Source organism: Lissotriton helveticus, chromosome 8 (assembly GCF_964261635.1).
Source record: "Lissotriton helveticus chromosome 8, aLisHel1.1, whole genome shotgun sequence".
Taxonomy (NCBI): Eukaryota; Metazoa; Chordata; class Amphibia; order Caudata; family Salamandridae; genus Lissotriton; species Lissotriton helveticus.
In genome coordinates, this window is record NC_136069.1 from 1,485,846,371 (window position 1) to 1,485,872,643 (window position 26,273).

A 26,273-nucleotide genomic window follows, 5' to 3' on the forward strand; every position below is an offset into this window, starting at 1 on the left:
GTGTGCTCACTGCGTCACTGCATTCAAGCTAGCCTGGCTGATGATGGGTGATGCCCTGAAACCGTTCCCATTATGCTTGTTTCCGGTCCAGGGAGAACCTAGCTTGGCGGTTCGGGCTGGACTGTTCCCATGGGAAGCAGGGTCAAGACTGATTTGTAAATGGCTGGGTCAAAATTGAAGTGGTATGTTCAACAAAAGAACAATGGATTAAACTCAGATCTTTATGACTGGGGTGAATGTTTGCATTGTTCAGCATTCCGTCCATCAATTGTTCCTTTTGACTTAATCTTACTGTGGTAAAGAGATACAGGCTGAAAGACATGGAGGAATGAGAAGGTGGAGAGTAGGATTACAATGTCACAAAGGAGAGCATGTGAAAAAGTGGCTTTTCAGCATTAAAGCGTACCTGCAGTAAATAGCATACCTTTCCATATGAGTAGTGAATATAAGATTAGGGAAATAAAAAGTCTTGATTTATACTTCATAGGACTTTATATAATGGCAATAGTTCTCAGGTTTGTTTTGATATATCCCCTCAAACTCCCATGGGACCTGACCCCTCTAAAAAATTACATCATCTCTATGTTTGCAGTAAATGCAAATGTATACAAAATACTGTGGACATTTTGTTCAAGATTATTTCGAGTATTACTTTTCAAGTATGTTGAGATACTTGTAGAGGCAGTAGCCTGCTTTACTTTTTTATTACTCCATCTTATGTACATATGTTGCAACAATTTCAATAGGCAACAGCCTGAAGGAATGTGAGTTGATGGTTTTTGATAGAAAGAGTTCAGATGTAAAAAACAGAGGGCTATATTTGGTTGCGAGGATCCTTTAAAGACATTGAGGTTTGTGACATAGGCAGTGCTTAATTTGTAAAAGAATAAGTGTTGGGGGTCAAAGTTTTGCACAGAAGCCTTCAGTCACTGGTATCGAAAGCTGAAGTGCCTAATACCAAGCATACGTAGACTCGATTCCCTGTCGTGCATCTTTAATCCACCATGAGACACTGCCTGCCTCCTTATTTCACTCTTGTATGTTTCAGTCCTGATTTCTACGTTTGTCTCTCTTTTCCTGTTTTTCTTCCTCCCTCTTTACCCCTTTTGGGGTTTTCTCTCTTGCTGTGGAATAAAGTCTGCGGAGGAAAAATAACTGCTGGTCGATAAAAAAAAAACACAGTGATCAGGGTTCCTACCTACAATTTTTTTACAATGGAGGAGGGACTGCGGGCTATATTTATCCAGGTCCAGCATACAAGCCCATGTGTAAGACAAAAACAGAATGGTATGCAGTTTCTAGTGAACACTGTCGGTTGATGTGCAAGTAGTGAGTTCAGAAGTACACACTGGAGGCAGGAGGAGAACTCCTCCTTTCGGAAAAGGACCCTCACACACCCCCCATCAGTGGGGTGTCTTGCTTCATCATTATGTCTGCTCCTTATTGGGTCGGCGCTGCAATACCCGATCAGCACCCTTGTTGGGGTCTCTTAGCAGAGATCTTTTTTCCTTTTGCGTAAGGTGCAGTGCATGTGAGGGCCTTAGTGAGTGTAGATGTAGAAAATACAGAAGTGAGGTTAAAACAGGAGGTAGAGGTCCACCCAGAACTATTTTAATGAATGTGGCCACACTACTGATGATTAAAAATGTGAATGTCGCGCACCCCTGTTATAAGGTCAGAGGGACGTACGCTATCGGGGTCAACATGTTTCTTGCCATTATTTCTATTCAAAGGTAATTCTTCAGGACCAATGCAAGATCTATCCACACTTTTTGGTAGTGGTCCCCTAAGTAAATAACTAAGTGACCACCCATACAGCACCCTAAAAAGTGGTACCTGCAGATCTAGGACATCAACCTGTAGAGAAAATGGGAGCATAGAGAATTATTAGAACATTGCAGAAACCTACTATACTGATCAGACCCTCCAGCATTTCGCGATTTCGCGAATTACGAAAAAATCGTGAAATCAGCTGGCAAGCACGACGGACGCGATATTTACCAAACTGCCCGCGAAAAAAACTCTCCCAGTAGGCATGACAAATTTATGCCATTTTATTTGCTGTGCTCCCGTCACCAAGTGAAACAGCACTTTACAGCCGTATTAGCTGCCTGCTTCCTCAATTATTTTCAATAGTTATGGAAGAGGAGCGAGAAAAGGGAAAGTATCGCTTCTCTTCTTTCCAGCTTGCATGTTCGAATGGAAAGAATGTCAACAAAAATTAGGATTCCAGCACGGGGACGAGAGTGACGCGCAGAGAAGGAAAAGGACTGTCTTTTCCTTCTTGTGCACAGAATACACTGACTGTGTCTGCTCTGCCGCTTCAACTGCCCTTCCCCCTTTCTTTCTTCCTCCCTTTTCTTCCCTCCTCCCTTTTCTTCCCTCTCTTTGTCTAGCAGCTTCTCTCCTACTGAAACCCTGACTTCTGAAACGGTTCTCCCCATTTCTTTTCTTCATTCGTTGATTTGTGCCCTTGGGAAATGGATCCAAAAAAGAAAAACATTGTAATTTACGTCTTTTTGTAATATTTTACTATTCTAAAGCAGTGCTTAAAATGGAAAAATAGAAGTGCAGGTACTCTGTAACAGAGTACCTGCTTGTTTTTGAGAAGTGCCGGTACACTCGCTCTCTCTCTCAATATAAAAAAGTGCCGGGTACTTCGTACTGGACAGTACCAGCCCAATGAAAGCAATGTTCAGATTCAGATTCAGATTAGCTTTATTCGATTTTTGATTTAAAATCATAAAAGCAGCAGCAAAACATAAATAAATACATCAATATTTCATTACATATCAATTGTTAAAAACATGATTAAATTAATAAAACGAGTCAGCTAATCAATATAAAACGATTCCCTGTCAAGTGGAGCACCTATAAAAAATAAGAAAGGATCGTACATTCAGTGCTATTTAGTGGAGTAGGGATCTAGGGAAAATCATCAAGCAGGGCTCTGTCAGCAGTTTTTCTGATTGGTTTGGATGCTTATGGGTGGGCTCTTGTGAGTAGTGCTCAGGAAGTGTAGTGTTTCAACAGAGGTTCGAATCTGTTAGGAGCTAGGAAGCTAGGGGCATTAGATGCACAGAGTCCCCCACCCCAAACGTTATCATTCTTTACTGCTGTTCTTGGTGACTGAATAGGTGGAATGCTCGGATAGAAGTCGTGTAAATCCGAAATGCGAATTGGGCCATCCCCCTCTTTATGTTTGCAGGATCGTAAATAAGGGACTATTTTCCTGTGCTTGAATTTGATTAGCACCAAGTCCCCAGGGATGGCTTTTGGCAATGCGCCCAACCACCCCACCCTCCTAACGCTTAGAATCCCCCCATCTAAGTCAGGTGGCAGAGGTATATTGGTCTGTAACCAGAACATAACCTTATTTAACAGGTCTTGACGTGTTTCATGTTTTCCATGATTTAGTGGTGGGATCCCAGAGACAACAGTCACATAAGGGGCGGCTTCAGGGGGTAAGTTAATTCATGGCATTCTAACAAGTTCAGGTTCAGGTTTAGCCTCAGTATGGTTTATTAACGAGTGCTTTATGGGCAGTTTAAAGCCTGTTGCAAAAGGTAATGTTTGCGAATGAGCGTTCTTGCGGGAATTCAGCTTGGGTTTATCCAGGATAGTGAGGGGAATAGGAGCGTCTGATAATTCCGGTTTGGTACTTGATGGAATATGCGTTTTGATTATCAGTTCAATACTAGATAACCTGTCCCCCAGATCGTTAATTTTGGCCACCAGTGGTGATATGAGAGATGTTAATAAATGCTCAAACTGGGCCAATAAAGTTGGTTGGAGGGGTGATGGACGGTTTTCTATTTTTCCATGCGCCATATCCCCCGACACTGTGATTGAGTTGGAGTGGGGATGAGAGGGACTGGAGCATAATTTTTTAATTTTGGCTTGCTTCTCGTTCACAATGTCATCATCGTGCTTCCTTTTAGTGTTGGGCCCCCCCGGAGGTGCATTGGCTAGGGATTGGTGTTTATTAGAGTAAAGGGGTGAATTCTGCAGGGTGGCGTTTACATAGTCTGGATTGGTGGCCATGCTTATAGTGGGTGATATGTCCGGGACGTATTTAGTTCCACACAGGGCGTTCAGCTCCTCCCAGATAGACATGTTATGATGCGAATCACCAAAGTAGGTCGATAGAAATGTTAAAGGAGTCCCAGTACCTCTTAGAAGGAAATGTCAGGGGTGTGGCCCGTCCCGTCCTCCTTGGGCCTCTGAGGGACACAGAGGGCCCGCCCTTTGCCCGGGCTTCGCCCGGCGTCCAACGGAGCGGAGCGCTGCTTTAAGGCGCCTCCTGGCGCTCTCCCGATGTCAGAAGGCAGCGCCGCCGCTGAGGCTGCCGGGAGATGTAGTCCCGGGGCGGCGGCGCTGTAGGCAACAAAAGTATGACTCCTGGCGGTGGCGGCTGCAGTGGGGGCCTCCTCGCCTCCCCCCTCCGATTGAGCAAGTGTGTTCCAATGTTCCAAAGTGTAGCGGGGGGGAAAAAAAGGTTAAAAACATGAAAAATAACTAAATAAAGCCAAACAGAGTGATAGCAAAGTGGGCAGATTGATTTTATTCATACCCACACACATTTGCGCCGCTCTACAGAGTTTGCCAGTGAAGCTCTACTTTTGTTTACTTGTCTTTCTTTGAATAGCGTTGTTTTTCCCCAGGCAGGGAACTAGTGCACCACTGCTGGAGGCACTGCAACACATGGATTGGAAAACCAAATATGCACTGTGTCTCGGTGTTCAGGAAATTGGTCTTTTTACTATACTGCTTACATTCTGTAAGGATATAGGAAATGGACATTGAAATGGGTCCATTCGGTGCCCTGTAGTCATGTCCTTAACTTTTCAGGCAAAAGCACTTTCCGATTTCTGAATAGTGAGTGTAAAATCGTTAAAGTAACCATGTTTTTACTGCTTACATTTTACATGCTTTACTTGTATTCCCTATAAGTATTTGATTTTTTTGGGTTATAGTTGAGGCAGTGCGAGTTTCTCTCAGTGGGCGGTATGTCGTTTAGTGGGGGAGAGGATGTGACATCATGGTCAGAGCTACTAAATTTAGAACTGGGCAACCTGGTTCTGAAGGTTGATTATTGCGAGATGTCCGCCCTGTCAGCACTACCCATAAAAGGGAGTCAGTGCACGCAACACAAGAGGAGGCTGTACCTCTGCACCCAGGGAGCGATGGGGATCTGTGTGACTGCACCCAGGGAGCAAATGGGGGCTGTGTGACTGCACCCATGGAGCAAAGAGGAGCTGTGTGACTGCACCCAGGGAGCGGTGAAAGTGGTGCCCCGGCAGGGGTGCACTCATGGGCGCTAGAAGTAGTCGGCAAAAGACCATGGGCTAGAATGTGGCCCATGAATTCTAGCATTTTTTCCATAACTCTCTGTTGTGCTACATAAAGAAAGGACTTCATCACACTGTAGCAAAATTACACACTGCAGAGCAATGGGGCATGTTCTCTGGACAAGATGGTCTTGGTAATGAAAGATTCTGACCTCTTCAAGCTAAAATATTATTTGCACACATCATATTGTTATTGTTATATGCTGTTCAGACTGTTTAATTTGTAAAATAAAGATACATCTAATAAAAGTAATAATTACAATATTAATGATAATAAATGTGTTAAAAAATAAAAACCCATTCCTGATAGAAAATTTGATAGTGAGTTAAGAGATTGATATTGAAATGCTCTTTCCTCTGCCTAGCAAAAGTTTAAATCTCAGTAAACTTCGCTCATCTTCAGATTTTTCGAGTTCGGTAACTGAGGATCTTTTCGCTGGATAATAGTTACACCTGCACTTTACAGCCCTTCAGAATGACATAAATGAGGTGTGATGCTCTGTATCAAAAGCATAATTATTAAATTATCGAGCATCATGCAAATGTACCACAGCAACAAATAAGCAAGAACTCCCCATTTTAAGAAAAGAGTTTTCTTAAAAAACATACCCGATTCTTTGTGTAACGTGCCCGTCCCGAAGCTATTCCAAGCCGCTGAAAGAATACTTCAAAATCATTGCCAGATCCCAATTTGTTGATCCTTAAGGGAATTAAAAATATGTTAGCATAGGGGGTTAAACGACTGCCATAAGTAAAAACAAGTATTTTGTCAAACAGATAATTAATCTAAGTATATACATTTTACTGGTTGTAACAATGTATATGTGTTTGCTGTTGGTTTTCCAAATGTCTTCTGTTTTCTTACCAGGAATGTTTTTTTCAATAATTGCAAGTTTTTTTTTGTTGGCTTTGATGGAGCAGGATTTTCGCGAAATTAAAAGTGCTGGTGTTGAATTCCTCATTTCCTAAATACTAAGAGAAAACTAATTGTGTGATGCTAAAAGGGCTAAGCTAAACTGCGCATCCGTACAACATATTGGGAAAGTGTTGAAGTAGGCCGCAAATGCTCAAGATTAATGCAAAAAGTAACAGCCAAAAGCTGCGAGTTTCTTATTACATTAATAGTTTGCTGTTTTGTGCAAAGCACTAGAGAAAGTGACCAAAGATGCATATAGTGAAAATAATAAGTGGACATTTTTTGAAATAATCATCATGTTTGTATTTGTCTTCCCAAGAAAATGGCCTTTCTGCCCTGGAGAGAAAGGCCTTATAAAAACTTTAGTTTAAACTGGCTTAATTGAGATGCCAAAGGGAGACAACTTTTTTGTGTGTCTCTGGTGATTTGCCAAGGTTGCGTGGACGAAACAAAGGGGAACAAACAGTCAAATTTCCCTGGAAGCAGGCATGGGGACATTCATTCTACCAAAACTGATGCAAAGCACCATGGCAAGATGGATGATGGAACAAGCGCTCCAATACTATTGGATTGTGCACAAAAAAATCTACATAAAAGTAGCTGCAACGAGGGAGGGGTGGGGGACCAGTCAAGCAGGGAAGTAGAAGGGAATGGGTAGATGAGCAAGCAATGATGAGAGAGGGCGGGAGGACGCAACAATGAAGGGGTAAAAAGAATTACCTTAATTAAAAAAGGATCAGCAAAAAAATGAATGTGTCATTGTAGAATGTATCTGGTGAGCACTTAAAGCGCTCCAATTCTATTGGCTCATGTTCGTGCTATGGCAAGATGGAGGATGGAGCGAGCGCTCCAATGCCTTCAGATCGTACAAAAAACATAGAAATAAACAAGTGCTGTTCGTGTTTTAACAACTTTTTAACCACACCGCGTGGCGGCCGCATGCTGGTGACGGAACCGCTCTTTCATCAGCCGCGGTTGGGCTGTGCTCATGACGGAGCGGTTCCGTCATGGACCTGCCCTCTCAATAAAACGCCCAGCGCAGAATCCGCGCCGCGCCATGACGGAACCGCTCCGTCATCAGCACAGCGCCACCGCAGCTGATGACGGAGCGGTTCCGTCATCAGCATAGAAAGGGTTAAGAAAAGCCTTTGTTTATGTACACGCTCATGCATTTTAGTAGTATGTGTACAAGGGAGACTATGGCAAGACAGAGGACAGAACAAGTGTTCCAATACCATCGGTATAAATTATTATTATTATTATTATTAGTGAGTTTTGTATCGCGCGTGGTTACCCTTGGGCATCCCAGCGCTTGTCCAGAAAGAGCAGCCCTAACAGAGACGACTCATTACGCAGGGAACAGGTACGTCTTTAAAAATTTACGAAATCGTAAGGTGCCGGTTTCAGAACGCAAGGCAAGCAGAAGGGAATTCCACAGAGCTGCCACATTAACAGAGAATCTTCTACCACCAGACCTGGCCTTTCTTACTCTCGCGACTTGCAGGAGATGTTGGTGGTCTGAGCGAAGGGCGCGGGGGGCCTTGTAGGGTTGAACCATACCACGAAGGATGGGTGGCCCTTTCTCCTGCAGGATTTTGTGGGCCATGCAGAGTGCCTTAAACTTCACCCTCTCTCTGACTGGAAGCCAGTGAAGCGCCTTCAGCGCCGGACGGGCTGATTGCCACCTGGGAAGGTCTGTCAGAAGCCTGGCAGTGGCATTTTGTACTGGCTGCAGTTTGTTCAGCGTGGATTCTGGCGCCCCCAGGAACAGCGCGTTACAATAATCCAGCCGGGAGATGATGAGCCCCTGGATTAATAGCCTCCTGGTGGCCGTCGGGAGAAGGGGTAGGATCTTCCGGGCTGATCGGAGCAGGCCAAAGCACACGCCTGCGGTCTTTTTGGCGTGTGACTTAAAGGAAAGGTCCTGCTCCAGCCACACTCCCAAGCTCTTAATCTCCTGTTTAGGGGTAGGTGGCACTCCCAGACAGCTGGGCCAGCTGCTTAGGGGCAGGGAAGGAGAAGAGTTCCCCAACATCATCAGTTCGGTTTTAGAACCATTAAGTTTAAGGGCTGAATTGCCCATCCAGGTAAAGATCTTAGCCAGGCATGCATGCAGCTGATCGGGCTGGTTCGCCGACTGGGGGAGCCCTACCACCAACTGGGTATCATCGGCGTAGCTGATGATCTTAATTCCCAGTGGAAGTACCACACTCTCCAGCGGGGCCATATAGATGTTGAACAACGTAGGGCTCAACGATGAGCCCTGTGGCACACCACACTGGAGAGGGAACGATGTTGACTTCTCGTGGCCTTCCCAAACCTCGAACGTGCGCTCTTCTAAGAAGGACGCGAGCCATTTCAGCGCCGTCCCGGAGACCCCCACCCCCGACAGTCGCTGGAGTAGCACCTGATGGTTTACGGTGTCAAATGCCGCACTGAGGTCCAGGAGGATCACTGCCACCGATCCCCCTGAATCCAAAATGCTCCCTAAATAAAAGCAGCAGCAGCGAGGGAGGTAGTGGGGGGACGGGTCAAGCAGGGAAGGAGGAGGGATGGGGAGATGGGCAAGCATCAACAGAAGAGGGAGGGAGGAGCACCAATGAAGGGGTAAAATAAAAAATACCTTAAATGAAGCAGGATCAACGACAAAAAATGTGCGTGGAATGTAACTGGTGAGCACTTAAAGTGCTCCAATACCATCGGCTCGTGTTGGTGCTATGGCAAAATGGAGGGAGGACTCTAATACCATCGTATCATGCAAAAAAATAAATAAACAAGTGCTGTTTATGTACACGTGCATGCATTAAGTGATATGTGTGTACAAGGAAGACACAAGTACTCCTATGGAGTACTTGAAAAGAAAAAAAATAGCTGCGCAAACTAGGAGCAGTGTAAGGGGTAATGCACTTAGTCCATGGGAGGGCCAAACACAAGAAGAGGGCATGACGCCCGCATGACATGACAAAAGGCACCAAAGAAAATGAGAGTGATGCTGACGTTTACCAATGGTAGGAGATGGGCGGCCTGCAAGCCCACAGTTAGAACACAACATGTCTCTTCGAAACAGCGCATGTGCTGTCCAGCTGAGCAGCACATGTGCTGTCTAGCCAAGATCTAATTACAATAGATTTTGCACAGGTGAAACATACTGGCCTTGCCAATGCTTTTTGTGTTTAGAAAAGGGGAGATTAATTGATTTATATGTAATCACAAAATGTGGAACTTAGGCAGAGGCTAGGGAGATAATATGGCATCCTTTCTGAAGAGGATGTGGTGTAAGGGAAGAGCTGCTGACTATGGAGCGGGTAAACTGGGTTTGAGTTTTGGCATCGGCTTAAAATCCTTGATTTTGAGCAAATCATACAATCTTGCTGTGCCTGATAAAAATGAATGCGTCCTTGTGTAACGTAACTAGTGCTAATGTAAAGCACTCCAATACCTTCAGGTGGTGTTGGCGCTACATAAAATTGCACAACAAGTGTAAAAAGCAGTCGGTGAAGGAGGGGATCTGTGCAATGGAGTTCAGTGAGGTCAAGCAGCGACAGGCGGGAGGTGGACAGGCAACCAACAGCACTGAGCGTGGGGTGACAGCGCCTGGTGCATGTGCACTCAATACCTTTTCGTAGAGGTTGGTACCTGTCTGCCTGCTTAGAGCATATTTAGTTATGCTGCTGTGAGGCTGCTCTATTAACAATGATCTACTAGGTAATGGATACTTCTCAGTACATGAAAGAATCAACAGAAACAGCAATTCTCCAATTGACAGCAGGACTTTAAGGATGCTGACTTGAAAAATTACCTAGGCAAGAATGGGGTCCGACCTTGCATATTCCCTACCTCATCAACTTATACATTCACCTCAATGACTTATGCACCCACTCCAGAGACCGGTCTCTAACATACACTTCAATCATGCCATAACTGTACAGAATCTGAGAGCCATGAAAGTTATTACTAGTCTTGATTTGATTTTGGTTTTGTATAGCGCTCAAATGCCGGAGGCATCTTGGCGCTGCTGCTGTCTAGTGCGGTGTTGCAGGGGGAATAGTTGCTGCTGATTAATGACGTGTGAAAAGCCAAGTTTTTATTTGCTACCAAAAGATCAGGAAGTCGAAGTATTTCCTTATTGCCAGGGGTAGGCCATTCCGGAGTGTAGCTACTTTCAGTAGAAAGGCAGTACGCTTGGTTTTAGGGGGGATAATAGCATTCATCCAGTGATCTATTTGGACCATGCATGAGCTGAATCTATGACCCACTTCTTCCTGCTCTTTGGAGATTGACACCACAATTTGGGTGTCATCGGCTTAGGACACAACTGAAAATCCTAGGGACTTTATCAGTTTCACCAGAGGGCGACATACATATTGAAGAGGGTGGGGCTTAGTGAAGAGCCCTGCGGTACCCCACAGGGCAAACTGAATTGTTTTGATGTAAAATTGCCCAAGGTCACATGGTTTTTTCTGTGCATTAGAAAGTCTTTCAGTATAGTCAGAGCTACGCCTCCTATTTCCAATTCCATTAGTCGGCTGATCAAGATAGTGTGGTTGACCTTGTCAAAGGCCGCCGAGAGATCAAGTAAGATCAGGATGGCTTGACCATCTCTATCCATAGACCATCTGAGGTCTTCTGAGGTGGCAAGCAAGGCTGTTTCTGTGCTATGAACCTTTCTAAAGCCGAATTGGGAGGGGTCCAGCAAATTGTTGCTGTCAATGCAGGCCATCAGTTCATTATTTAATGCTTTTTCAAGTAGTTTGGCAGGAAAAGGGAGTCTGGAAATGGCACTTAACTACTTGGTTCCCTAGGGGTCAAGATTACTTTTTTCAGTAGGGGTAGGATGGATGCTGCCTTCCATTCAGTGGGAATATGGTCTGTACTGAGCACTTTGTTGAGGATTTGTGTGAGTTGTTCTTCAAAAACCGTAGGAGCTAAATGTATAATTTTTGGGGGAAGGGGTCTAGTGGAGACCCTCATTTGCATGACATTATAAGTTTCAAAACCTGCTCTTTGTTAAGGAGAGAGAACCTGTCAATACTTGTAGGGGAGTTATTCACAGCAGGCGTGAACTCTTCGCTGTGATTTAATATGAAGGAATCGAAGACCTCAGTGACTTTATTTTGAAAAAAACTAGCAAGGTTGTCAGAGAAGGTTTTATTTGCTGTGGCATCAGTTTTTATCAGTTTTATTATAATTATCATTTTTGATAATTTAGTTATCATACTAAAAAGTTCTTTGGCTGAATTTTCTGTTAGGAGAATTTTTTCAGGGAAGTATAGTCTTCCCTGCAAGATCAGCTCTGTGAGAAATAGAAGACCGCATGTAATTTCTTTTACAAACTAAGGAAGTTTGCTTTGCTATTGCAATATTGTCCCAGTTCTGTGAGGAAGTAACGCTTGCACTGCTGCTGTGGTTTATACCGATCCTGTGATGAAAAAGGCTTGTGCTGATGATATCTTAGCTGTACTTGTCCTTTGAAGTTGAGAAGCTTCAACTGTGTCTGCTCAAGGGGTACCTGTTCTATGAAGACAGGTATTTCCATTGCTATTTAAATGAAAATATTGTTGCTTCATCTATAAAACAAATAAAGCGCTTGTGTAAAAGGAAGAAGACAATAGAATTGCTTCTTAGGTCACAAATAAAATTGTCATCATGGCAGAACGTTGAAAGAATGTGATACCCATCAATCTTACATGGGAGAAACAAGACAAAAGACTTCTCTTCAGTCATAAATAAAACTGTCACAGCAGCAAGGTTGCAGTTCACCAATTGTAATAAAAGCCACTCAGCACAGTGATAAAACCTAAGATGCTAAAGTTAAACAGTCCCAAAAAACCTTTTAAGTAAATGCTTGTATCTCAGGTATTAAAAACTAGGGCAGTCAGTGGCACTTGCAATAGGTCGAGCATGAGCTAAGAGTTGTTCTCCTCAGGCGTCACAGAGTTACTTTTACAGACAGAATGCAACAATGATGGGGCTGCTCAGAATTATGGGACCCATCCATCACTACCTTCCTACCACTGTGCTATTGGTGCTCGTAGTGAAGCAGGAGATGCTTTGGTGTTGGGCATGCGGGTCGCAGTCTCAAGGCCTATGCGCCCCAACTTCCCACACCCAGGAGGCTGCGACTGTGGTTTGGCAGCATGGCATGGCTTGTTTCATAGCACAAGCTATGATTACAGTACTTGTCATGTGAAACATGCTCCATGTGCTGACAGCTTTGCCAATAGGATGTTGCAAGGCCGCTTCAAGGTGTGGGGCTGGAGGAAATTTGCCCAAGCACCCCCCCTCCATCCCCGCACCATGCGTGAGACTGGTGACATACCCTATGAAGCAGGGACTGTTTCACAATATTTGATGCAAAATACCTATATTCCTAGGGAAGAGGCCTGACCCAACAGGGGCAATATTCAAGCACCAAACCGTGTTGATGGAAAAGAGAAATAGGGTCTGTTCCTCAGCCCTCCTGTTTTTAACCTTGGGATGGGGAGAAACCAGTAAAAACACATTTTAGCTCAACCACACATCATTTTAATATAGCTCTGACAGTTTAACAAAGACAAAACATAAATGTTGACTTTAGTGACATAGCGGCACCCAAACTAGTGAACCCATACCTAGGAGATTTACAACCAGTCAACGGGAGTACTCTTGAATTCTTCCCAGTGAAGGATATGGAACCCTCAAATGAAGCCTACCACCAGGTGAGCGTTCATCCCCTAAGAGAGTCCACATGAATGTAGTTGATAGTATAAGAGGTTTGTCTGTTTCTTCCAGTTTTGCTTTTCTCATATTTTCATGGAAATCGCACAACAGTCTTTAACTCCGCTCAGTCCTTCTATAGTGTATTACCTATGTATGTTGTAACTGTCCTGTTTATGTGAGAGAATTCTGTCCGGTTCCTTCTGCCACTGTCACCTGTCCTTAACTTATTACTTGTGTTAGGAAAGGCTGCACTGCTGCCATTCATATCATACCTTTACTGTGTTTCTACAACACATAGGAGAAAATGATTCACATTGCCAGTGCTTGTTTTAATGCATGATGTGTGTGACAGAGTGAACCCTCACAAAATATGTGTGCAGAGTTTACTTTTGTATTTACGCTTGAAACAAGCACATTTTAAATGGAGTAGTCGAAATTTTAAAATATAACTGACAAGGGGCCAATTCTGTCATTTTAGCCAACAGCTCATTGAATGCTGGATTTCTGAGTCCATGATGAAACTGTTAAAAGCAAAACTACAAGCCCCGCAATGCAACATTCCATTGGTTGAAAAACACAAACTGATAATGGTACCATATGTCCCAGCAACTATGCTCAGAGTTGTGAAATGCAAAATTAAATTTAGTTGCTGGCTTTCTGCTTTTTGTCTTGTAGACAATCACAGATTAAACAGCCCACTGGATGAGAATGTGAGAAGCAGCAGTTAGACATGCATGGAGATAACGCAGAAAGGAAAACAAATGTCCTGCCACCACTATTCCCAAACACACCCTCGGACTAGAACTGGGTGCGATTTTGATGGGGCACTTCCACTACAGTGAAGTGCCTTGTGCTGAAGAAGTGCAGCATGTGTTGCAAGTGCTTCCCTGCAAGGGCCAAAAGTGAATGTAGGTGAAAAAGTCACGACTGGACGCTGACCTAATGACCTAGAATCAGTTGGTCACACTAAAAATAAATGACTTTTACATTTTTTTCAATGGAAGTAAATAATTGTGTAGCACTTCAAATACATAACTTTCTCTGCCTTTCAGGCATCACCTATGCAATAGAAACAATTGATGGACTGAATGCTGGACAATGCAAACATTCACCCCTAGTCACAATGACCTGGGTTTAATCCATTATTCTTTTGCTCACCACACCACTACAGTTTGGACCCATCCATATGCAAATCAGTCTTGACCCTGTTCCTTGTGGGAACAGTTTAGCCCAAACTGCCAAGCCAGGTCTTCCCTGGACCGAAAGCAAGCATCCTGGGACCAGTTTCAGGGCATTACCCTTCATCAGCCAGGCTCCCTTTAATCCAGTGGTGTAGTGAGTACAGGACCCACATTCTTTTTGCATTTGTCACCCTGAGTGGGACAGGTATGCCCAGATGTGGGTCCTATGCTCTCCATGCCACTGGAGTCAATCTATCCTGGCTGATGAGGGCTGAAAGCCCGAAACTGGTCCTAGAATGCTTGTTTTCAGTCCAGGAAGGACCTGGCCTGGCAGTTTGGGCTGGACTGTTCCTATTGGGCACAGGGTCAAGACTGATTGACTGGGGTGAATGTGTGACATTGTTCTGCATTCTGTCCATCAATTGTTCTTTTTGCATTTGCCACCCCGAGTGGGACGGGTATGCCCAGATGTGGGACCCGTGCTCTCCATGCCATTAGAGTAAAGCTATCCTGGTGGATGAGGGCTAAAAGCCCGAAACCGGTCCTTGGATGCTTGTTTCCAGTCCTGGGAGGACCTGGCCTGGTAGTGTGGGCTGGACTGTTCCCATTAGGCACATGGTCAAGACTGAATTGCATATGGCTGGGTCCAAACTGGAATAGTATTGTGAACAATAAAACAATGGATTTAAGCCCAGATCTCTGTACTGGGGTGAATGTATGGCATTGTTCTACAATCTGTCCATCAATTGTTCTTTTTGCATTTGTCACCCTGAGTGGGACGGGTATGCCCAGACGTGGGTCCCGTGCTCTCCATGCCACTGGAGTCAAACTATCCTAGCTGATGAGGGCTGAAAGCCCAAAACGGTACTAGGATGCTTGTTTCCAGTTCAGGGAGGACCTGGCCTGGTAGTTCGGGCTGGACTGTTCCCATTGGGCACAGGGTCAAGACTGATTTGCAGATGGCTGAGTCCAAACTGGAATGGCATGGTGAGCAATAAAACAATGGATTTAGGGCCCAAATCTCTGTACTGGAGTGAATGTATGACATTGTTTTGCATTCTGTACATCAATTGTTCTTTTTGCATCTCACAGGAATCACCAGCGTAGCAAATATGGATGAAGCTTTTAGACATTTGTTCCCTGGCTCCCGGCTACTAGGTTGGACCATATTCTACCATTGTGGTGCTCTTTGTGTCCTATTCAGCCTTGTCCCCTATGCACTCCGTGAGGTGTCACATACCCCTCTCACCCTCAATCCTTGTCGGTCTGCTTTGACCATGCTTTGACCCTGCACCTCTCCATTCCTGGGTTTGGCACTCACCTAGAGAGGCAGGGGCCACCTGCAACTCCACTATCCCATCATCCATCTCCCCGCTTCTGTGCCTACCCCTTCAGCCTGCTGCACCCCAGGCACTGCATAAGTGTGTGCACCTACCTCTGCAGGCATCCGCTGTCCTACCACTGTAGAGCAGACATGGTACAGTCATAGGAGAGTGGCAGGCATAAAGACAGGGAGATGTACGAGGAGTCACAGTTATCACCAGCGTGTGAGTTTTCATTGACTTAACACTGGTGACAAGCGGTCCCTGTTTGGGGCAGGTGATAACTGACTCTTTATTCCATCAACAGCACAGATGTACAACAGTACACCACTTTGTTCACCTACCAGCCACCAACTACCTGCAGATTCCCTCATTGTCATGGATACTACAGCAGTTGCCAGATGGAACTCACAACCTACGAAGTTCCTTAAGCGAAGCCCGCAACGGGTTTGCCTGTGCCTTTGAGCCCTCCAAGGGTTTTTTCAGGAGGAGTAAGATGAAGGTGTGTTTCCGGAAGTCCGGAATGATGGCTGTGGTGAGTGAGCCATTGAGGATTGGCATTAGGGTGGTGCGAAATGTTGAGTCATTCGTTGAAGATGAAGTGTGGGCATGGATGTGAGGAGAAGCCAGGACAGTTTTTGGCGTATACTTCTTGTCAGATTGGATGATTGCGAGAGTGGAGAGGTCTGATTAGAGTGCCAAGTTGTTGTAAATGGTGGTGATCTTGTTGCTCAAGTATTAGTAGAACCGAGTGCAGAGTTCCCATGATGGGGTATTAGTCGTAGGGCTGGCGATGGTGGGCATGAATTCCTACACTATGGTGAAGTTTTCTGTTTGTATTGTAGGAGCGGTTTTCAATCCATTTGGTGATAGCAGCACACTTGGTGGTACTGAGTCTTTCGTGATGAATCCAGAGGGATGATTTTAATGTCTGTCATTGTAGTGAGAGTGTCTTCAGCAGAATTCCATCTGTTTTCAGTGGTGCTTGGAGAGTTGGAGGTCTTACGTTTACCAGCTTGTTTGTGAATTGGTCTGGGTAGTGGGAGGTTTTGAGCGGTACCAGTGTGTCTGAGCAGGAGGTGATGCAGATGTTAAAGTTCAAGATATAGCGAGAATAGTAGTTGTGTTGTGGTGAGCATCAAGATAGAAGTTCTGTGGTCCAGATGTCCTCTTAGGTATTGTTCCAATTGCACTGGGAGGATTTGTTGAAAGTGGTTCTATGTTGGCTGGGTAGGTGTAAGCTGAAGTGAGCGAGGGATTGGTCAGTCCAGGTGAGTTGGTGGGTTTGTCTACAGTGATTTATTTATTTTAGAAGTTTTATATAGTGCTGGCTAGACCCAGAGGTATCAGAGTGCTTTGCATGAGTATGAAGATAGTAACAGAAGAGGACAATATTTAAACAGCATAGAATACCAAAAAGTTAACAAAAGTGAAACAGCTTAAAAGTACACATATCCAAAAACACAGATAGAAAGAGCAATAGCTATATACATATATGGCATGGAAATGGAGAACAAATTCAGGTATACATTCAAGTATAATTCAAGTAAATATATCAAATACACAGATAGATAGAGCAATAGCTATATACATATATGGCATGGAAATGGGAGAACACATTCAGGGCACAGGATAAGTCCCCCAATATTGATTGAGGAGGTGTGTTTTGAGTTTTTTTAAAGCAGATATAGGAAGGGTTGCATCGCACGTCTTTGGGGAGGGCATTCCAGATGTTTGGGGCCTTTCAGGAGATGGAGTGGGATCGTGTGGATGTTTTTTTTAGCAGGGGTAGGACTAGATGTCTGTGAAGGTGGTGAAGACAAGGTCAAGGAGGTGTCTGGATACTTGTGTTAGTCTGCTCACTTCTTTGGTGAGTCCAATTATGCTCATGTCTTTCCGTATGTTGGTGATGTGTTTTCAGCGAGGTCCTCTAGGTAAAATTTGAGGTTGCTGAAGAGGATGAAAGCTGGAGATTAGCACCAGTGAGGCAATGAGGTCAACAAGATTGGTCCCGAAGTTGGAACTGGGAGGGCTGTAGAGTAGGGCCCCTGCTAAAGCATCAGGTCTTGAACACAATGTGACCGAGTTGGTTACTGGAATTAGCTGGTGAGAGGGAGCAGATGGCTCTACAAAACCATAACCATGTATTTATACACTTCTAAAAACACAAATATACATAAATACACATACATTTAAAAAACACATATGCTTACCAGCATTAAAAAAACTCCTATGAACCCCTATGCTATGTTGTGATTCTTTTAGTAAAACTACAAAAAAGTACATTCACAGTAATGCTTTGCACTGTTCTGCATACATAGTGATGGCATGCGTGGAGCAGTGCTCATTGTTTCTGGGTTACACCTCAAGATGCATGTATAATTGATACAATGCATCCTTTCATGACAGCCTGTGAATATTATTCAGAACTTCTGTAACACCGAAACGTTGTCAGGTGTAAGAATACTAGAACATCTATTGCCTCCTGGATGTGCTCCTGAGAGGCTAACTTTAGGACAAGCATTTGTTTGGTTGTTTTTTATATAATCTCTGCCCAAATGTGGCCAATGTCTATTTTCTTTAAACCTGATCTCTCACAGTAATATTACAAGTGTTCCTTTCTTACTGCAAGTCTTTTGTGGGAGGGAAGGTGATAGAGTTGACAGCAAGGGAAGTACCATGAGGAATAATGGCTTATGTGCACAGCAAGGATTGTGATATGAGTATGCTGGATTGTGAATAGAGGGGAATGAATAAAAGTGGCTAAGATGCACAAGGGTAGCATGCCTTTCATGACTCAAGATACCCCTTGTGTTCTTTGAAATCAAAGATGATACCAGAGGGCTTAAATGGGGTAAATTGTACATAGACATGGGCAGTGTGGTAGAGATACTCCGCTATCAATACACAGTCAATGTTTTGTGACAACATAAGCAATCTCAAGGCATTAATATTTTCTTATAAGTGCTGTAAGCAGGCATCAATGCCCATTTGAAGCCCCACTCAAGGGTCACAAGGGTTTGCACTGTGTAAACTGCAATTGGGAATACTAATTGAGAAATGCAGTGCACCTTTGTGAACTGCAAATAGTCTCTCTTCATGCACATAGGCAGTGTCATTGTGTATCAGTTGCTTTATGACCACAACAGCCAAAAATGGGTCCCTTGGTCATTTGAGCACAATGAAATGTAGCCCAGTAGGACTAGTTGATGAAGATGTCTACTCCCTGAGGACATCTGTTGGTCTAGTGAGGCTGCATCTGTTATCAGATAAAATTAGAGGAACATTTCCACTTTTCATGCATTTTCTTAATATTACATTGCAAGAATGGCTTGGAAAATAAGACAGAATGAGCCTACCAGTCTTCCTATGAAGTTTCTGGTTCCAACAATGTCCGCCACATAGGAACCTTCAGTCTTGCAAAGTCTTAACGCAAATATTATATGGGACACTCCTTCTCAATGGACAACAGATGTCCATAATCTTTCCAGAAATGAACGCTTTCTAGTCTTTCCCACTTCCTCCTAATATGATTGGTTCTGGACTTGTTTACAGAGACTTGTCTGTTCATCTTGACTCATGTAAAATTTGTCAATAAATAGAGATCCATTTCAGGGCACACCTTGCTTGGATAATAGTGTTCCATTCCCTTGACTCATGAAGTTGGAGGAACAACTTTCTCCTCTCCATTGAAAAGCACATTATTGATCTCTAGCAAGCTTAAGTAAAAAACAATTCGACTTTATGTAATTCCTGACTTCTTACAGCCACAGGTTCCGTGGCTATATTCAGACTAGTCTTATTCCCTTCTCTTTGATACTGGCATGCTAGTCCAGATTGTCAATGCTGGCAAACTTCTTCATGGTTAAAGTCTGTTCCCAAAGTTCTGGATATAGGGTAAGTAAAATAATTGTCATGACTGTATAGCTATGCACATTATCTCTACTTGAGTCATTAACTATCATATCCTGTGGATACTGCTAATTATAGGATGTATGACAGAACCCTGTATGCATTTCCCATGCATGCCTTTACACTGCAGTCACTACCACAACTGTGACGCTACTACGCTTACCTTTAGAACGCAAGTCATTACAACTACTTGCCTTAGGGAGGTGCTGGACTTTGGAACAGTATAAATTACAAATCCAACTCCAGTCAGTGTATCAGAAGGGAAGATGTTGGACTTAAAACCCAACACCAGTTCAACAACGCACCCCCTTAAGCAAGTCATTGTAATGATTTGCATGGTAAAGGAACACTTGGTAACGCCGCAGTCAGGGTAGTGACTGTGGAGAAAAGGCAGGTTGTGGTTCTGCCTGCAGGGTAAAGGATGTTTCCCTTAATTATTAGGCATTTTGTCACATCTAGCTTCCACTGGTAAGCTGAAGCACACCCAATGATTAGCTACTTAAGCGGCAGGTTTAGTATTTTGCATAATGGATGGTATACTAGCATTTGGGCCAAGTAGTCACACTGCTGGAGATGCCACTACTTTTAAGACATGAAGGCTAAATATTACAAGATCCTCTTTTCTATCAGGAGCCTTTCTCTGTGACTGAATGTTTCTCTTGTAAGCTCCCTTATGTTAACCATCAAGTCTTCAATGAAAATGAATTGTGGGCACCAAAGCAAAGAGGATTTAACACAAATAGGATATCCTTGATTCTGCTTTTACAAAAAAAAAATCTGCAATATGTTACCCTTATAGCAGCAGTTTAGCCCAAATTCCAATACAGAGTCTGCCCAGTCAAGAGACATGGAAATGTCTACTTTTGAAAAGACGTGCTCCCCACCCAAACAGAAAGCACTTCCCTCTCAGATGCCAGTTCATGACTGTATCATTTTATGCAAATGTGGCTCGGGAGAGTCCCATAGTGGTGAGGAGTTACAGAACTGTGAGAGTTACTCTACCCACAAAGTTGCTCTTCATTTGGCACCACAGAGGAACAGATGGAGTTGAACAATTCATACAAGGGACCAAAGGAGAGGCAATATTCTTCTTTGGCAATGACACAATGGAGTGTTAGAGCAAACTAGTTAGGCTACACAATCCCATTACTTTAACTTCTATAAAGCATTGAGAAGAAGTGTGGGCGTTATCTGCAGAATCCTCTACTTGTTCCTTTCTACATAGAGACCATAATCCAACACCAGACCTGTAGGCATAATCCTGAATGATTACTTTTTTTCAACCTTTCCTATAAGTGAATTTTCAATATATGTTCTGACCTTTTTTGGGCCCACACGTGGTGATACACAAGAGCCTTTAATACTTAGGATGACCTTAGAAACACACCCTTCTCAAGGATCAAGAGCAATGAGGAGTAATGCATTCAGATGTTTGTCTACAAAATATAACACCATATTTTAACCATATTGTGATAACTAGGAAAATAGACCCACTAGTACAGATGTTTGTGTTTATGTTTGAGCTGTCAGTTTCAAGAGAGAAACCAAATGGAAGGGGTACCAAGAGCCCCTACTTGGTTGCATTCCTAACACTTTTATTTTAAATAAGGGATTCTGACATTATTTACATTGCTATGAAAGATATATTTCAATGTACATTTATGCAAAGGTATTTCCTGAGTCCAGTTTTTCTGAGTTTTTCCCCTAAAACTGTAATGTTGTGGGGCATATAGTTCCTGGTGGGTGTTTTATGGATTGGGGATTATAGGACTCCTGACCGAAAACATGTTTTTTTAAAGGGCTCTCTTGGAAATCTCTTGCTGTGATCAACTATCCAAATACAATACAACATACCAAGGTGGCTAGGCCATGAAAGTACTGTTTGTACAGACCCAGCAGACATAGGAATCAGAGTATTTCCATTATGACTCATACTGTGAAGTACTTAATTTTACAGATTTTGAATCTTTTGAAATAAATCTAATAAATTGGCATCTTTCACATTTCAAGGAAAGCAAGAATGCAACACTTACCGGGGAGCATTTATATGTTCAGTCCAGTTGTCTTTCTGGTGCCAGCTCTCATAGAGAGATTTACCTTCAAAAGTATCATCAGGACTAGGAATCTGAAACGATAAGAAAGTAAATTGTGTTCATAACACACATAACAGTACAGTAGTTCTACTAACAGAGAGGCATTCTCCTACCAAGACCTCTAGTGCTCTTTTCAGAGTGGAACCCGACAACACCTGCATGCATTAGTCATGTTATCAGATTAGGAATCATATATTTTATTAACTCTTAACCACTTGGTAGAGCCTGTTGAATGATTTTCCACAGCCTTCTACCACTTTTACGAACATGAAGACAGTAAGAGAAATAGAGATTGATGTGATAGGTCAGGCTATCTCTAACATTCTAGGTTACCTCCTCATCTGGGTAAAATTAGTCAAAAATAGCCTAGCTTCATGATCGTTCACTTTCCAATGAATTTCTGTATTTCTATTCAAAATGTACATTAGTCTTCCTAACATCTGCCTCCAGATACAGTCCTGTAGCAGCAGGGGGGGGTCGAGCTGAAGAAGTCACTTGGAGGTCCCGAAATATTTATTTTCAAGTCAAGAACTGGAACCCGTCCGAAAGACTGGAACCATGGAGACATTGACAGATATAACTGGTCTCTAGAGTGGCATGGCTGAACCCTTTGGAAACAAAGTGACTACTGTCAGCTTGAGGGGAGAAAGTATGAGAGTGCCACATCTGCCACTCTAGAAAACATACCTACACCTTTTGTAAAAGATGCAGTACCTGTAGCAAAAGGAGATAGGGCAAATAATCAGGTAGCTATCCACAAAAGGCCCTTCCTTGGTCCCAATTAAGTGGAGAGGAAGTGAAATAAGAGATACACCTACAAGCCCAAAAGTATTTTTGCTGTGTTTTATACCATCACTGCTTTCGAACATCTGGCATACTGTTAACAGATATGGCTGACAGCAGTTAAAATACAGCCCATGGGAACCAGTATCAACAAGTGGACATTAGCGAAGGGACTAAATATCTGTTAGTTTATGAAAATGATGGCTAACTACAGACCTTACCTCTGTGGTTATTTCTTTATCTTTATCAGCAGACCAAACACTGGTGCTAAAAAGTTATTGTGAAATCTTTAAGAGGTAAATAAGAGGACTGTGAGGACAAACAGAGAAAGAGAAAGACCCAAATCAGCTGTCTGAGAAGCATGTCTCTTTAATCCAAGAAGAATTAGAATGGGAGAAGAAAGTCAATGCTTTAGGGGCAGTAAAGTAGCCACCTGATGTCCTAAAAACATTTGACAATGGTGGTCCCAATCATATATGTTTATCACAAGTCCCAAACAAAGTCCTTCCTTACTACGTGAAAAGATTGATTGACCAGTAAACACCAAATACCACAATAGGCAATTATGTCTGAACAGAACTTAGTTTTAGGATGTTGTGTAGTATCTGAGTTGCAAACAATGCTTTGTAACAGCAATTTCTGCGGTGATTTAATTTTTCTACCTCACTGTATTTTAATATTCACAAATTTTGTCACCCTACCTTTACTTTCTGAGTGATTAGAGCGTACAAACATGGGTTCTATAGAATTAAAACGTGGACAAGAAAATTGTCCAAAGGTTTATTCTCATTAAAGAAGTAAATTTTCAGTTTCTGCGGGTAGCTTTCATGTGATATGTACCTGTTCTAGAGAGCACACAGCCATTTCAAATGTAGAATATCAAGAAGTGTCTAGTACATCACCCAGATAATAGCAGGTATCCAAATAGTTAATGACTTTTATATTATTTGTTCTATTAAATGTATTTATTCACTTTTAAAGCATCCAATTGTTTGTGTGAGGAAATTAACAAACCCCAAGTAGTCACCATTACTTGAATTTAGAAAAGCAATTCCACTTTCAGTAGCATAATGTTTGATTTCTTTTTAAAATTATGTTGAATACCCTTAGAAGTACGTATTCATGCATATATTGAAAAATATTAGCATTTTAGCTTTATAAATGTTCAGTCACCAACAAGCCCAGCACAAACCAAAAATGTGCTATGCATGTGCTACGCAGGTAAACTTTTTCATTCTAACGACTGAACTCAAATCAAACTGTATTTTGGATGGGCTTGCAAAAACGCAACCCAATATACGTTGGCAGTAAGCATATTGTTCCACTTCTAATCTTGTTGATGCTGTTACAAGAAATCAAAAGTGATGAACCAGGTGCACAGCGTGATTTGCCTTGTTGTTTATATACAATTGTATATAAACAACAAGGCAAATCACGCTGTGCACCTGGTTCATCACTTTTGTTCTTCAAGCTTCTTTTCGTCAACGAACACAGGCAGCAAGCAATAAATAGTCACCATGAGTAACTTTAACTATGAGCAAATAGCAAAAAGCACTGAAGCAAGGGCCGATACTTTTTCGTTTAAGGAAGATGAAGCCAACAGGATCTACGCATTAATCAGGGAAGAACTATCACAGGAGTCCACGAACCGCACCAAGGAACAAAATGTGAGGCAACTCATATACCTATCAAAGAGACAAATTAATCAGCAGCTACATGCTAGCACTTTAATAAGAAACCATTGATCACAGCGCATACCTCGGGCCTACGAATCGCTCTCAAACCATCTCTTTGAAAAAATTCCAAGCATTTTCAAGATAAATGGTACGTTATCTTGAATAAGTGTTCCCTGGATCTTATTCTTTTAATAATAGAGGAACTGTCAGGCATTCTAGAGGAATTGGCCAAAGAAATCTCTGAGGTGTCCACTGAACTATCCACTATGATGTCTGAAGAAGACTTAAATAAAACATTGGAGGATATCAAGGAACAAATTGAAAAACATTTGCGTGATGTTAACGAAAGGAAAATCCGGAAATTCAAGAGGGATACCCTCGATTATAAACTGGATGAAGTATACACCTGGGCCGAGGTATACGCCCAGAAAAGGAGAAATCGCCCATAAACACAAAACACAGATACATCATCAACTTGCAATGATACCTCACTAAGAACACAGAGACCACAACCTAAAACCGGCACCACACATCAATTGAAAATTAACAATCCAATGTCAATGCCGGAACAACAACAAGTTTTTCTTTTTTAGATCAGGGCTAAACCCAAAAAGGAGACCCAGGAGGGGAAACAACAAAGGAAAAAGAAAAAGAGCACCCGAAAAAAGACAAGAACAAGACACAAACCTAAACCAATTGGTTATCAACATCTCTGACTATGAGTTGAGTATGAATGAAATACAACTTCTACAAAGTGGCACATTGTTTGTCCCCACCACCAACACTGATCCTCTAGAGTTGGAAGTTAGTTTCTTTAAACTGATGCGAAAACTCAAGTTGAGACACTTCTTCGACAACGTATTACCCAGACAAGACACACGTGAACCAAATCAATTATTGGGATTGAGAACTAGCAGTACATTTCAGGCACCAGTGAGTCACAAGACGTTGGATCTCGGAAAAGTTGGTGAAGCAAGATTTATCTAAACTGAAGTACAGGACACGGACCAAGAAAAACATCACGCAAAAGGCCCTTGACACCCTGAGAAAATTGGCATCAAAAAGAGAGATCATCTGCACTAAGGCTGACAAAGGGGGTGCTTTGGTTATTATGAATACCACAATGTATGAGCAAAAAGTGCTAGAACATATAGGCGATTGCAATACCTATATGAAATTGGATGGAAACCCCACAACGAAATACATGGAATCTTTGAAGAATATTATCGATAAGGCATATGAAATGGGGACTATAAATGACAGGACAAAAAACTTTCTAACTAAAACATATCCTAAAAGTCCAGTGCTATATATGATACCAAAGATTCATAAAAATCTCAGAGACCCTCCACTTCGACCTATTGTCTCCACTTGTGGGAGCCTACATGAACCAATTGGTCAACTGATAGATAGATATCTTCAACCATCAGTGAAAAAAATGACAACGCATATCAAAGATACGACTGACTTTTTACTAAAACTAGAAGCAATAGTTATTGAACCGGGAGAGAATCTAATCCTTTGCACAGCTGACATTCGATCATTGTACACATCGATCCCTCATTCTTTTGTTATAGAGGCGGTGGATAAAGCTCTATTGAACACTGATTTACAACTTCCATTTCAAACATTCCTAATGGAGCTCATGATATTCACTTTATACCATAGCTATTTTCGCTATAAGGACGAATGGTATCAACAATTGGTAGGAACTGCTATGGGAAATTCGGCGGCTCCGTCGTATGCGAACATATTCATGAACGAATACGAGACACTCAACATTTTAGAGAAAACTGAATGGAGCAACAACCTAAAATTCTTTGTCAGATATATTGATGACATCTTTATCATTTGGAAGAACACAAAGGAGAAATTGGAAACAGCACTAATTGAACTTAACAAAGTAGATGAACGTATACAATTGACGTGGGACATCTCTGATAAACAAGTGACATTTTTAGATGTAAGAGTTTCACTAACAGAAACAAATATTGAGACTGATATCTATAGAAAACCTACGGATAAGAACAACATGCTGCACTTCTCAAGTTTCCATCAGACAAGTTTGAAACAATATCTCCCTTTCTCTCAAATGACCAGAGTAAAAAGAATCATATCAGATGAATCTCAAGTGGAAAAAGGAATTAAAGAGATGGGAGTAAGATTTGTCAACAGAGGATATCCGGAAAAAATTATTGAGGACTCCATAAAACGTGTGGAGAAAATCAAGAGAGAAGACCTTCTTAAGACCAAAAAAGTAAAGGGTCAAACAAGAATTGTGGCAGTATCTAAATATTCTACTTTAAGTTACAAATTCAGAAAGATCATCATGAAATATTG

The 26,273-nt window shown here is 42.5% G+C and overlaps 1 protein-coding gene across 1 annotated transcript in view; it reads right to left on the minus strand.

Annotated features, from left to right (window-relative positions):
- Nucleotides 1-26,273, minus strand: part of LOC144773425 (glutamate carboxypeptidase 2-like) — a 508,326-nt gene that overhangs the window by 152,320 nt on the left and 329,733 nt on the right. Inside the window, exons 14-15 of the mRNA XM_078658419.1 lie at nt 21,415-21,506; nt 5,961-6,051 (exon numbers count right to left, since the gene is read on the minus strand). Coding sequence (XP_078514545.1) covers nt 5,961-6,051; nt 21,415-21,506 — 183 coding nt within the window. The remainder of the gene's footprint in view (nt 1-5,960; nt 6,052-21,414; nt 21,507-26,273) is intronic.